General features: G+C 26.8%; 1 protein-coding gene across 1 annotated transcript; it reads right to left on the bottom strand.

Moving 5' to 3' along the window:
- Window positions 1–8,044: 8,044 nt before the first annotated feature.
- Window positions 8,045–15,532, bottom strand: LOC132925557 (uncharacterized). The gene is given in 8 exon segments (XM_060989945.1): window positions 8,045–8,139; window positions 9,450–9,555; window positions 10,043–10,323; window positions 11,612–11,683; window positions 12,958–13,152; window positions 13,245–13,607; window positions 14,284–14,489; window positions 15,519–15,532. Coding segments are annotated over 8 exon segments (1,332 nt in total).
- Between the last annotated feature and the right edge of the window lie 1,236 nt (window positions 15,533–16,768).

Consider the following 16,768-nt stretch of genomic DNA (forward strand, 5'->3'; position numbering starts at 1 on the left):
ATACTCGATAAAACACACAATGCACGCATTGCATAATATATAGGTACGCGATCGCGATGAGTATGTGGATGATATTAAAATAATAATATTATAATAACATGAAATCAAAATGTATCTATACTCATGTCTCACTCTACTCGTATGTTTCGTGCTATTTGGTACAAACTGTACAAGGTTAGGTCGAGTTAAAAAGCTTACAAAACTTATTTTTACCAATTATAACAACTAGGTAAATATTACTTCTATAATAACCTATTATAGTCGTTTTACTAAAGGCTTACTAAAGTCTATCGACTTACTTTTAATTAAAATATAGACGATTTTTATTTTTAAAAGAAGTTACTTCAGAAAAAAATTATTTTCACTAATGCAATTCTTGTTTTTAGTTTCAATTTTTCCATATATCAAACGATATACAATTGTTGTATATTAATCTGTTTTTGTTATTGACATTTGATAGATAACATGTTTTGAATAATCTAGAAATTATTATTATTTATAACAAATAAAAAGGTTTAGAAGTTTTTAGTTACCTAATTGAGTTAGTTAAAAATGTAAGTGTTTCACAAAATAAAAAATTTACCTCAGAAAAACTTTTTTTTTAATTGTTTTTTCTTTATTGTCACAAGAGTATTCACATACACGCAGAAGCCAGAAGTAATCAATCTAGTAAATATAAATAGAACAAGCATTATCTGATCAGGCTATTCCAAGTATAAAAATATTTATGCATAATAAAAAATATTTAAATTATTTATTTATTACGCATTATAGATGACAAAATAGTTGTAGCTTATTATTATAAAAATGAAACTAAACATTCATTGTTTAAATTATTGTCACAGTTAAATTCGAACAATATACTAGACGATTGACTAATAAAGACTTAGGACATACTATTACTATAATCATTTAATATTTAATAGTATAGAGTAGGTAGTATAGATATAGAAACTAAAATCTAAATGTCTTTTTATAATCACTCATCAAGTCATGACAGTTGATACTCATCGTGAGTCACAAATAATTTATAAACTTATCAATGTATAACTATTTAATATTTGTTTTCGATATCAATAACAATATATCATTTATTTTTGTGCATACATTAAATTCTACGAAATACTTAATCGACTCACTAATAGTTTCCATTATAATAATTTACGATATTCTACGAAATTTCAGTTTTACATAACACAAACAATAAGAAACTCCTCGAAACTGCATGCGTTTGTCCTCGTCAATATACATATTTTAAAGTTTCTTCTAATTATTAATATTTTAAAAATATTATTTCTGAAAACGTTTATCATAGGTACACAGAGATCCACGATAATTATTTATTACAGTAAATTCTTAGTATATTTTGTTATATTATGTATAAGTATAAATAAAAATAATTGAAATCATCGACTTCGTGTTCCTTAAATATATGTGATAGGTATAGCACTTTTATCGAGTCGTTAGTTGTGATACGCTGCTGATGGTTTTATAAGTCCAATGATTACTGATTTCTTTGAACGATTCGAAAAGCGACGAACTCAAGTCCTAAAATCTATGCAAGAGCGAGAAGGAGAGAATTTATCTTCCATGGACAATCACGTCTGTTACAGACTAATAATAGTGTAATTTTGTGTACCTATAGGCTACACTCGAGTACTCGACTTCGGTCTGTACACGTGAGATACATGTTACCGCCTTTAACTTACAATAACGTATCTATTACATATTATACGCATTTTCGGATACTATTCGTATATTATAATCACGCAGACAGCATTTCGAAATGATAATGCTTCGACGATAATTCAGATGGTTTTAAAAACGATCTAACGACCGTTCTATATTTTAAAATTATTCCTAAAATATTTCGAAAACATTATCTTTTGCCGAAATTCCGTCTGCGACGGTGAATATTACGCGGATAACGAGTCGCCCGCGATGTAAAATTCACAATATAATATTATAACACTACGCGCGCGCGCAATCCCGTGTGCGCGCGCGCGCGCGTGTGTGTGTGTGTGTGTGTGTTTATGGAGTACAGCACTATATAGCAATATATAGACAGATGGCGGCGTCCGGGCCGCCCCAGGATCCCCGGACGCCGCCACCGACCACCCCGTCGTTGCAGCAAACACCCCATCGAATTTATTTTTGCTCGCACGCTATACGTCGAATTGTTCGCACACCCCCCGTCGTCGTCATGGTCGCTGTCGATGTCGGACCTGTGCGACGGGCGGTGGCGGTGCAGGCGGTTTGTTAAACATCATGATGATATATACATATATATATATATATATTGTTACATTGTATATAATAATATAATATAGAAGGTCGTGAGAGCGAGAGGGACCCGTCGCCGAGAAAATGTGCGCTCGAAATAATAATTAAATTCCCCGTAAACAAAGCGATTACACACACACACATAAAATATTATATACATTTTTTCGTGTGTGTGTGTGGATACATAATATTTTGGCGTTACGATGAACAACATTTCGATCAGAGTGATGTTTTATAATTCCTACTTAAACCCTATCCGTCACTGTCGCGTTTGTACAGGTATATATATATTCGGAATGCGTGCGAATGATCTGAGCCCAAACGATAATACAACACAAGTACCTTACCCATGGCCATATGCTTCGCAAAAAATCCACTGCTCCTTTTATTTTCATATAACACAAAGCGAATACTTTATAGAAATTCCCGACATTTTTTGCTCAACAGACAACAATATTGGTTGTTTCTATATATTATAATATATTATTTCATATTATACACACACTTACACACCGCGACGATGGGTATTTAATGTCCCGGGCAGAATATTCCCGAACGTTCATTAAACATCTATTATGATAATTTTTTGTTTATAAGCAGTTTGGGGCTATTATTCGTGTGTTAAACGTTTTTTGGGGTTTTACGCCTAATTACAACGATTTAGGTATTTCTGGTGGTTCGAATTTTAAAACAAAGATATTTCTAAACGTATTTAATTTGCATCGGCCATGCGATTACGATTTTATTATATTATAATATTTTTAAATTTGTTTTTTAATTAATTACTGTTAAGAGTTTGTGATTTTTACGCTTTCAAACTTACATTATTTTCGTGAATAATTTGCTAAACTAAATAAAAGGCCGTTCAAAAACTAATTAAATATTTCAAAACAACTTTTAAAATTATTATACGAGTGATGCTAAAAGAAAGTAACCTGTTTACTAATATGTCAAGCTTTTTGAGTCGTTTTGATGAAAAATTGATGGGATTTACGAGGGTTTAGTAATTATAAGTATAATCTTTGTAATACATTTATTATGCACTAGTTGTAATGCCTGAGCTATAATTCATTATAAAGCTGTTATAATAATCTTTTGGTTTTTATTTTTTTTGCTGTACTTTGCGGTTATGGGCTTATGGCAGTGTGGTTTTTACAGCTAAGTAGTTTTTTGAAGAGCTGAATTAGTCTTTCCATACTGTCAAAAGCTTTATGAAAGTTAAAAATTAATGATTACACAAAATTATATATTATACGCTGCAGTGCTATAAGTTTTAAGATAAGTAATAAAACTTTGATAAAATTAGATGGTTGAAACACGACCGGTAGTGAAATTAAGACGAACGTTATAGGCTACTATAGTTGAAAGGGACTTTGAAAAGATTATCGAGGAACATTCGTTTGAAGGATAATGAATGGCAATCAGCGACTATATAATATAGAAAATCTCATATAATGATGTGAAATTCCCTAACGAAGGAGATAATATCAAGCTTATATATACTATATAATAATGTGTGTATGCTATTGATATTTTATTCACTTGAAATTTTTATTTTGGATTCTGAGCAGAGCGATAAATGTATTGATTTCATGATGTGTGTTTATTTTGTGTAAGCATATATTTTTTATAAACGTACAAATTTAAATTTCGATGTAATTCGTTATACAAAATATAGAAAAATCTATAACAAATGTTTCGGATTATTTAATTATTTATTTCATTATAATTATATGATCAATGATGATTAAAGTAAAGCCGAGTCGCAACAACTCGAAAAATTTGGCAACTCAAATTTTTTTTTGTTCCCCTAGAAATATAAATTATATACAAATTAATATAAATTCGAGTTAGATATCTCGAAGCGAATTTTTATCTCCCTTGAGTAATTATTATTGATAATTTTAGTCACATAACTTTTTTTTATGTATTTTACGATTTTATACATTATACCTATTACCTACTAAAAATTATTATAAATAATAATAAAAAAATATATGTATTTATTAATATTGATATTTTAGCCTTGAGAAAAAAGGTATCATACAGCACAGAGTAAGATAATGGAATCCGTTTTTCCCGGCCGTTGAAATACAATAACCGAAAAGTACCAAAAAATGTAATGCGATTATTTAATAATTGTATTAACTATCTATCAATTGGATTTGTATTTCAAATTGTAAGCTCGTGCTTCCCCCCTCCGACACGGAAGTGTTCAGTGGGACACATTATCTTTTTTTTTAAATAATAAACATCACAATTGACAGGTTCGTTATGAAAAACATACTATTGTGTACCGCCGCGTGCCGGACAGAAACTGAAGTGGTGAATTATGACGTCACTCACATAAAATGAATAACACGAAAACAGCAATGACCAATGCCTATATAGTCTCAAACATATATGCATCAAACATAATATATACAATATTATGGCTGTATAATATTATTACGTTTTCGTTATTAAATTCATATTATATTTGTCGAGCGAATTTGATTTTTTTTTATATCGAAAACCGTGCCGAGTGTTAGTCCCGAGAGCGCATACGGAGGAGGGTGGTGGCTGGCCTGCGGAGATGGCGGCAAAGTGCTCGCTCCCTTTGCAAAATATATAATGTATCCGGGCCCGGTTTATATATTATTATCCTTTAGCCGCCAATATACGCACGTCATTCTCGGCACGTGTTTGAACTCTCGTGCACCCGCCTACCGCTGTATGCTGCTGACAAGGATTCGCGAGGGAGTGGTGTGTTTGCTGTGAGGGTAGATTTGGGTGGCTCAGCGTTCGTTGTCAATCGCACCGGAAAACGTATTTAGCTATAAACTCTAAAGGAAAAAAAATACATTTTTGTGAAAAAGACTTGTACGATACTCCGGTATTTGGTAATAAATTACCAAAATTGAAAATAGCATTGTTGTTAGTTTGATTTTTGATAATGAATTCAAATGGGGCTATAAAATATATCATAGACATATTAATAATAATACATATATTATTCTATTTTGTGTTAATATAATATGTCTATGATAAATATAAATAATAATAATTTATATATTATTACGCGCGGATTAATATGTTGGCGGGAAATTCAAATGAGCCAATGAAATGTATACAATATACATATTTACGTACGGCACTGGGGCTATAGAGGTTTTGTTAATACGCATACCGGAGATGGAGCCGTGTCGATTTGTAATATTTTAAAGATTCAAATGCAGAGAATTTTCGATTTGTTCGATCTGCAATAGTACGATAATCAGTAGGCACCTTAAAATTCGAATGAGAAATTTAACATCTACATAATATTATTCAATTATTTTATTTACTACCGTCTACCTTGGACCTTATAGGTACACAGGATAAATCTCAGTAACCAGTGGCTAGTAACTAATAAAAAATGTATCAGAAATAACTAATATGCTATATGTAGTCAAGTTTATTACACAATTCAATAATTTGATTTATTAATGTTTTATGTATTTATATTGTGTTAATATAATAGCGAAGTAGATAGTTACTTTTTTTTTTCACAAGTACCTATAACTCTAAAGACAATTTGCATATACTGCATTTTTTTTTATTAAAATATACCTAGTACTTACGAATAAATGTTACATTGAAATTCAATACATTTTTAATAAAAATAATAAGGTATAATAATAGGTATTTCAAAAAATACTATAAATAAAAGACTATAAAGCTTTCTCTCGGTATACGGTCTACAGTAATCATAATTATAGTATGGGTAGTAGGTACCTAATTTTATTTAAATAGAATTTATTTTATTAAAATAATTTTAATGATAAATTGAAAAAAATGAATAAATTATAATTTATAAGTAACAATAATAAAATAAGCTGTTATGGATTATCCACAAAACATAAATATAATTTTTCATACAATCATTTCACGGAATCATGATTGGACTTTCCTGCAACACGAGGGTATAGACTACTGTTCTATATAGGTTAACGAGTGGTGGTAAAGTTGTTTGGAAGTTCGAAGATGTATATATTGCACAGGGTAAGTAATAGGTAGTAGGTACTTACTTACACCATTGATTATAAAATATAAATCAATGCTTATACTTAAACGCATCAGACATTATTATTGTTTTTATCGACAACAATCGACGATACAAAAAAATACGACTGGCGTGATGAGGCCCTCGTGAGGGATGCAAATTTCCAATAATAATAGGAACCGTAATTTGTAAGTATATACATCCTGGTATATAACTGACCAACGTCATAATATTATATACTCGGTGCGGTTATTATTTAAGGGGCAAAATATAGGCAATTCATAATCTCGTCTTAGCTGCCCGAGATCTACGTGTTACTGTGTTAGTTGTAAATGATTAATAGTGTAAGCGAAATTCAATGTGGATACCGGCTAGAGCCGCCGACGGATGTCACTCTCGCACGCGCATACACATGTCAATAATCGATAATTCGGTAACAATAAAAATTCACCATATGAATTTAACCAAAACTTACTGACTTGATAAAATTAAAGTTAGTTAACGTTGTCTGATCTTGATTCTGAAAAAATATTCGAATTCAGCAGAAAAATCTCTGTAGATCGTACGAAACACTTTTCGTTTTTAATTTTAATTTTAATTATAATTTGAAAAAAAAATCATATTTTCAAGTCTTTGTTAACACTTTATTATAGTATACAATTTAATGTTTACAAAGTATTCCGTACGATTTATACATAATTTTCTGCTGAGTTTAATTTTTTTTTCAGAATCAAAATCGGACATTTTAAACTAACATTAATTTTGTCAAAACTTGGGGTCTTTTGAGCTAAATTGACGGCAGTAGCAAGGCCCCTAGTGTGTTTACAAACATTGCGCCTTGTATTAAAAATGTATGCACATAATACGCATAATAGATCCGTTTATTAAATTTTCATTCGATAGCGACCGTTTTAAGGAGTTCAATAGTAATTTTCATAGGCGTGCACGTCGTGTAAATATATTGGCCAGGAAAACGTTTATTACACCAATTTGTAGTAATAATTACATACTATAAAAAAAAGATGGATTTAGGATCAAGTTTACGTAAAATATGAACTAATTTGTTTATTATTATGTGTGTTGAATGTCAATGTTAAAATATTTTTACTACAATTATTATTAGTCGGATTTATAATTTAGATACCAAATTTATATGTTTGAATATATATCATTTGAAAAATTAATAATGTACAACCTTATCACGTATTACGTATATTATTATGTTCACTGTTATTTGCATGATAACGAATTTATAATAATTTTTTAGTCTTATGATGTTAACTAGCATACAATTAAAATGATAAATAAGTAAGTGCCTAACAACAAAATTGAATTTTCCGTCAATCAAAATTTCTCACTAGGTACTGAACATAAAATATAAACAACTATATATTATATTTGACGAAACATTTTTTATAAAATATACATTATAAAAAAAATATAAGTAATTGAATAAATTCATCATTACCAATATGTGTATTTTAAAGTTACCATTTACCATTATATTGTTCAATTTAAATAAATTTTTTTACATATCAATCCCAAATTAATTATAGACGTTTGATACATTATTCGTACTTGAAATATTAGTTCAAATTATAATTCTATAAAATATTGCTTTTAATCCAAGCAAATAAACCACCACCTTGATTATATTTTAGTTATAACGTTTGACTTATTTGATATATTTTTATAAATTCATCATAAATAAATTCATTGCATTCAATTTTTGTTATGTTAAACTTCATTGTTTTCTTTGGCGTGTTTTAACCAGCTACGAATTGGTACTTTAATCTGGTCTTCGTTACATTTGAATTTTTGCATTAAGACGTCTAAAGAAACAAATACAATTTTAATTATTTAACTTAATACAATCGTCATGAGATACATTTAAATATTTTCTCTACAAAATTCAAAATAAAAGTGGCTTACAAGTTCCTTATTTTAACACATACGTTTTATACATATAAATATATAATATAATAACATTATAAAATCTTAATTTTACCGCATTATGAGGAAAAAATTAAGAGTTATTTATTTATTTTAAATAAAAAGTATTTTAGTTATTTTTAGTAATTATATTAATGTAGATGTATAGAACTAATTAAAATCCAATAGATCCAGGTTTTATTAAATATTACCTATTACTTGGGAGAAGGTATTTTGCGCCAATATTATTACCTGTAATTTACGCCACCAATAGGTAAATTTAAGTACGTATATAATTTGCGCCAAAATATAAAAATATAACATGTATTATGCGCCACATCTAAAAATTAATTTCAGTAATTTGCGGCACGACAGAAAACGAAATAGAATATGTAATCTGCGCCACATTTTTAACTTCAATTGTTGGAATTTAAGTATACTTATATACATTTATTTATAACTATTATATGGTTGAATTTTATACATTGGTATTATACTTATTTAATACTTTTTTTTTAATTACTTTTAATAATTGTCTAGAAATGAGTAACTATTAAAATTAACTTGATTGATCAATGATTAAAAATACAATAATGTTAATTTGTAAAAAAAAAATTGTTTAGTTATTTAAAAGTGACGCAAATTACAATAATTTGAATAAGGAGAATAATGGAGCAAATTACAATTTTTGAAGGCACAAAATGGTGCAGATTATATAATGTGCTTTTATTTAGTTTTATGTAGCGCAAACTACAACCTTAAAAAGTGGCCCAAATTCCAAATTAATTTTCAAATGTGGCGCAAATTACATAAATATTTTTTTCTTCAGGTTGTTTTTGGCGCAAATTACATACGCCCTATAACTTACTATATTTGTTATTTTGTAATTTATAATTAAATTTAAAATCTATCGTTTGACGGCTGTAAATTATGCTCATTAGAAAATAACGATTGTAAATGTCTGAATATAGACCAAAACATTAATATGACGTAATAATATGTATATTGTATACCAGTATACCTAAATGTAAACGGTTTATATTATAGAAATATGCCATTGTTTTATTATGTTATGATAAATATAGTGACTATAGTACAAAATGTAACATCAAAAATTGGTGCTTACCTATAACGAGTTTGTATATTATTTTGTTTTGAAATTTGATTTTATACATGGCATCCAGCGTTGGAGGACGTTTAATATTCGAACCTGACAGCGTTATTTTGGCTGCCACGTTATTTGTAAACAATTTTGTCAAGATATTTACTGTCGCAGATTTTAAATCAGCACCAGAATATGATAAAAGTTTGGTTTTCTGAAACAATATTTAAGTATAGTGAATACAAGATAATATAAAGACATGTCTGTGAATTAATTGTTTCTAAAATCTTAAAAATTAATTTATAATTTATAATTTTTGGTACACATTTAATTGTTAACGATTCTTTTATTAAATCGTGATATTATGTTATAACTAAAAATCACACTGTGTACAGTTCAGGTTAAATTGTGATAAATTTTTACTAATAAGTATTGAAATACTCCTCATAATAAACGTAGTAAATAGTGACACAAGTAAATTAATAAGAGTTGTTAACAATACAATATTATATAGTATATGCAAGCTTAGCTTACTCAAATGAAATATCTCATTATAGTATTTATATTGTTATTAATGTTATTATTATATCAATAAATAATTAGATTATTTTTAAATTAATAAAACGGTTAAATTATCAAATTATATTGTAACCTACCATTCAATAGTACCTATAAACAATATATTATTATATATATATATATATATATATATATTATATAGTTTTGCTTACTAAAAGCTTATAATATGGTTTTTGAATCAATAATTTTTCCAATTCAAGTATATCGTCAAATGTTTTTAATGGAAAGTTCGAATTAATATGGTCTTCAAATTCTTCCGTCACCTTGTTTACACATTTTTCTGCTAATGTTTTTCGGGTTTCTTCTTCTATTAAGCTGATAATTTTTTCTTGATTATCCAATGATTTTGTAATTCTTAAATTAATACCCATTATGATTTGTTCAAAATAGGCTATTTTTTTATCTGTAACGAATAATAGAAATTAAATGTATTTTTGTAATCACATATAGAAATATTACGTAATTAGCACTATAATATATAAATAATATAACTACTCCTATATTAATTAACAATATGTTAATAATATGTTATTTGACTATGATAACTAAATTTTAACCTGAAATAAATGATAATTATCTATTAAAATATTAATTTATTTTAACATGTTTATAATTGTATCCAATATATTTAATTAATTTTCGATTCTAAGCGTAGTGTATTGGTTATAAAATTGTGCATTAAACTTTTATAGCGGGTAAAATGAATTGTTTTTCAACAATGTAGGCAATTTTTGGTAGAAATTTGGATCCAGTTTGTTCTGTTTGTAGGTACATATAACTATTATTTTTGTTTATGATGGCTTTCGTGGTAACTATATAAAGCAGTAAAGCACTAAATATAGTATATTTTTTTAAATAGGTAACCGTTTTGATGTACAGTAAGTGTGAGTATACCTTGTCATTATGTAAGCCATTAACCACTGTAATACATGTGTTAAATAAATTAAAATTTAATGAGAAGTCATTGTATACGAAAAAAGATACTGAGAGAAGACCTATATATGTTAGGCCTATATACGTATTACTAAATACATTTTACGATATGTATTTTGATATTGTTTTTATAGTAATTGTGGTAGATACATATTGAGTTGATTTAATGTATTTTTTATTATTATTAAAGTCGCATAATTTATCATAATATTTATTTCAATTAATATTTTTATTTTTTTCTACCGATTATTTTAAAAAGTACTAAGAATTTTCAATTTTGACCTCTAAAAAGTATCAATTATAGAACAAATGTTCTACAATAAATCTCCATCGAAGTTGATGATCAGAGCATTTTTTCTTATAAAAAAAGTGCTTTGCATCCACTGAACAGTAAATCGTTTAAGTCGTTTAACTACTTTCTTCCTTTTTTATTTATATTTATTATTATTTAGAATGAACCTATGCAAAGCATTTAAAATAAAAGTTAAACAGATTAGGAACGTAATTTCAAGTATTTATCACACAACTATACGCGAAGTGTAAGAACTTGGTAGGCTTATTTAGCATTTCGACTGGCTATTATGCTTATTAAACTAAATTCGTCTGCAATCATTTTAATTTCTTTAAATTGTTTTTATAGGCTACTGCATATTTATAGACACAATAAATAATTGAAAACCTAAAATTTGAGGACTGGTATAGATTTAAACAATTATTTTACAAGATACTTTTTATAAATATTTAATTATGGTACTTACAAAGAATATTGGTTTGATCTAACACATCTATTGATGGTACTGACATACTCAGCTGTGGTATCAAATTATTCTCTATGTCTAGTTAACAGATAATAATAATGTAATATTTACAAAATAAAACAAAATATTCATCATACTATTTACTAGGTATACTAATTGACTATTCATTAAATAGAAATACAAAATACGTACTCCAGTGATTGGTGTATTTATATGATAGACTTGTGAGTTTTGCCTTTTTCACGTAAATGACAATGGTAAAAGCTAGAGCTTCCTATTTTACCTGTACGCGCTTTCACGCATTCACGTGAAATTAACAATTGCATTTATAAAACCATGTACCTACTTGAAAGGTCGCTGAACACGTATTTTAATTTTTAATTATATATTTTTTTAAGTTCATAATACCGTTAAGTTTTAATTTAATAATTAAATAAATTATAAATAAACATAATTCATATTAAATTTATTATGAATGATTAAATATTTAGCATAAACAAAAATCCTCGAATACATGAATACCTGAATATATTTATAATATATTTTAATATAAATATTTTATTTTACTTTTTTATTTGTATTTATTGTTTATAAATAAATAAAATGATACTTAAACACGTAAACATGGATAATAAATTCACATGTTTTGTCTTTTTACATATACGTAAACTCAAATGTTTCACTATTACGTGTACACTGAGTCTATATTCACGTACGAATTAATTCACGTTTTTAGTCGAAACCTGTTGTAAAAACTAAAAAATGAATAATTATAAAAAAAATATGGAGACATAATAATAAAAATTATAAAAATCTATAGTTGGTAATTTACTTAAACAAATTATGAATTCATTGCATAATAGTTTAGATATTTTTTTAATGTGTACAAAAAATAACAGTTTGTAATTATTGAGTTTATGTATTCTCATCTTTGGTTAGATCATTGATTCTCAAAATATATATTAATAATTATTTTTTGTTTATTAAGTAGGTACTGTTTGGGTATTGAAAACTAAAAACAATTAGAGAATATTTTGTTTATATCACTAAAAACACTAATATAGGTAATAGAAATAACGTACCCATACATCCGTATAACCACGTATCGTAGTAAATTACAAAAAGAGTAAATGCCACCTAAATGCCACCTCAAATACAGCTCTTTAATTAATTGTTGAAGTTAAAATAAATAAGTTAACTCGAACAACAGTTCTCATATATTCTTGAAAAGTTTCTAAGCAGTTGAATTCAGTAAAAAATATTTTAGGTATAATATATTTATGTTGTGTTATGTGTTAATTAACTTTGTACATTTATACATATATAATGAAGAGAAATAAAATTACTTGGAAACGTGGTGTTTTGAGTGAAAGTAGCTGGTTTATTCTCTTTGATGGTGTTATCCGAAAGGTTTTTGGTACTGGCAGTGCTTTTCAGCGGAAAATTAAAAGTAAATGGTTTACATTTCGTTGATCCATAGGAAGGAGTACTACATGTCGAAAGTTTGGATACTGGAACGTCACTCTGTTTTTTAGGACAATCTAAAATATATACATATCATATTCTATATACTTGTGATATCGAATAAACATATATTTATATACTAATATTAACTATAGTAATTAATGATTACAGTTAATGGTTGTAGTTGAACTTTGAGTGAAAGTAGTTGGTACATTTTTGTTTAAGTTACCAGCCGAAAATTCTTCAATACCTACGATAGTAGTAACACTATCATTAGATGTGAATGGGTCGGTAGTCGGTTTTTGATTCGTAGAACATGGTATAGGCGTAAGAAATTTCAAAAGCCTGGAGACTGGCGCACTGTTATTCTTTTTGTTTTCGAATATTTGTGAATTTAATTTTTCTGGCGGAGCCGGTGGAGGGTAGTATTTGTTGACATATTCATTACATGATTTCTTAAAATCAGCTTCACCAATGGAATTATTATAATATTTAATCAGTGCTAATTTACTCATTGCTTTTCCAAACATATCTGTAAAATGCAAATAAAAAGGCTATACCATTAAGTAACACTTACTTATAATATTTAATATTCGACATTATTTTCTAAATGATGTATTTAAAAACATTTTATCAAATACCTACTGTTTACTCATAATAACGATAATATCTAAACACGAAAAAATTACTTTATTAATTATAATATAGGTATATTATATAAAATAATTAAATTTATCAACTTATATCTTACACAATGTGTACTAAACATATTTTACTTGCTATTATTGTACAGGTTACTTTCCTATACGTATTATTGTACTATTTACATGCATAGGCGCAAATAGAGGGAAATTGAGGGACCATCCAGTATAAACCTGGTCTACAGCCCCCTACCCCCAAATTTCAAACACTATTTGCGTCTATGCTTACATGACTGTTTAAATATTTAATGGACAAAAATAATAATAATCATGTTTCAATATATTCACATTAAGTATTTATATATTATGTATTTAAATATTTTCTATTTTTTTTTTTTTTTGAGTAAGTAGTATTTATATAGGTACATATTATAAATCATAATAGTTGCGACTTTTTTAGTTAAAAATAGTAATTTAAAATCATATACGTTGTTCAAAAACATTTATGTGCTAAATAAAAGATGTTATTCAATCGAAATTAATTAATTTAGAAATAAAAATATTTACCATCAGAATCATATATTTTGGTTGTATAGTGAGGTAACCAATTATATTGGTCATTATGATATCCTGGTCGAACCATAGTATTTAATAACTTGAAATAATCGTTTCTGTTTTTAACTCCCATTGGATAAAAGTAAGTGTTATCATCAATTATCCAATTTTTATTAACTATTTCTAAATCGTCACGAAATTGTAAGATAACAAAGTTTCTGAAAAATTAAAATCTAGTATTATACGATATTAAATAGATAAATGTTATCTTATACATTGATTAAAAATCATAAATATTAATATTACATTCAACTATTATTAATTCTTACAATATAATAATATTATTATTACATATTAATATCTAAAAATGCTTCTTAAACACTTACATAATATATACTTTAGTTTAATGAATAATATAATGTAAAAATATTAATAAGATAGCAATAAAATGAGTAAATGGTCGAGGTTAAATTATCTAGTACAATATCTAGAATATGGAGAAAAATATAAGTTTTTGCGTCTATCGTGATACATGAGTATTTTTAAATGTTAAATCCCGTTAACATAAGCATATTTTAAGAAAATTAGACTTTGGACTAAAACAACAACATTTTATAAAGATAAAAAGTACTTTATTTAACCATATAAGTGTTTAGTGTACATAATAAACAATTTACTAAAAAAATAATGTTAAAATAATTGAGTTACCCATTTAAAGATTGTATTCTAAATGATAGATTTTAAAGGTTTAAAGGTATAGTATGTAATCATTGTTTTAGTTTAGTAGTAGTTAGGTATTAGGTAATACACTTTTTTAACGTGGAAAAAAATGTATGTGTAATATTATTCATTAATTATACTCTGTGTGTTATAACTTATAAAAGTACCTATAATATAATAGTAGCACTTATTGTGCAAGTAAGGAGTGGTGGTATCAGAAAAGATAACGAAAGTAAAGATCACGCGTTGATATTTCATTTTTTTTTTTAACTGATTATTTTCATTGGGTTCCATCATCGAATAGCATCCTCCTTCATGCCATTAATTTAAAATATGTACATAATATTATCATCATAATTTCGTATTATATTATTATAAGCATAGGTTGTTAATTATATATATAAAAAAAATTGATTTTAAATTCGATTCAGATAATCAAATATCGGAACATCTACCTATATAGGTATATTATAATATTAAACAGTATAATAAATTAGTATATAATAAAATATTATTAACTGTCTTACCTCAAATTCTCCATTTCTACGGAAAGTATAAAACGTCAACTGTCGATAACGGACAAACTAATACTACCTATTAAAGCAAATGGACACGATCGTTATAATATTTATTATTTTTGGTTTATGAATATATACATAATATCCTACTCGTACATCGATACATCGCGGTTCATCTGCCTTTCAGAAAAAAAATTATTCGACTAAAATAAATGCAATGTAAAACATATCTTTCTAAAATAAACTGCATACATTATTGTTAGAATACATATCACAAAACTAGACAGATTAATCTGAACCACTAGCATGATCGATACTCTATTTACATAGCAACAATTATCATATTACATGACAGTCGTTAAATTATGAATATAAAGTTCTCATGTGATTATTAAATTATAAAAAAAGAGAAATATTTTTTAAAGTCAACATAGTGATTTTTGTTAACCTAATTACCATTACGAATCTCGTGGAAACACATTTAAATTGTATTATATATTATTTATATTTATTCAGAAGAAGCCCCTAAATTTCCAATTAAAATGCATATCACCAGAAATGATCTTAATAAAAACGTGACTTTTTTGTATATTTTTCTTATACTACTTTTTTTTAAACTGTTTTTCTTATTTCTCATGATTGAATATTATTATTATTGAATCGTTATAATTAAATACAGAACTTATTTGATTCGCATGTATAGTTTACCTATACATATAAATAACCATGAATATATAATATATTTCTAAAGTCTTTACAATATTAAGCATGTATCATAGATAATGGCGAAGAAGTGATTAAAAATTTGTATGTACTCAAAAAAATGTACATTCTATTACAATAAAAATGTATGTTGGTTTGACAAAACATTTTTTTATATACCGTTAGGCAATTAAAAATGTAATTTTAATTAATTCAACCGATAAATATTTTAAATTATTAAATGCTTGGTTGATTTATTGTACATAAGTTATGTTATTAAAATTGCGTCCCTATCGCATCTTATTATCATCATAATATCACGTATATATTATTATATTTTATAGTATTCAACGCATTATGATTCACCGTTCCAGCATTGACTAAGTATATGTATATTTAATCAATGGTTCCAGTCACAACGCGTCATCATTAACCGTGGATTATGTAACCGTAGCATGACGCATTAACCTTTAAAGTGGCGACCCTCTTACTTTTTCACAAGGCGACCCCTTCAAAATGCTAATGATGGGACATGAATGTATTTTTTAAATACTACA

The sequence above is a fragment of the Rhopalosiphum padi genome, chromosome 3 (assembly GCF_020882245.1).
Source record: "Rhopalosiphum padi isolate XX-2018 chromosome 3, ASM2088224v1, whole genome shotgun sequence".
Taxonomy (NCBI): domain Eukaryota; kingdom Metazoa; phylum Arthropoda; class Insecta; order Hemiptera; family Aphididae; genus Rhopalosiphum; species Rhopalosiphum padi.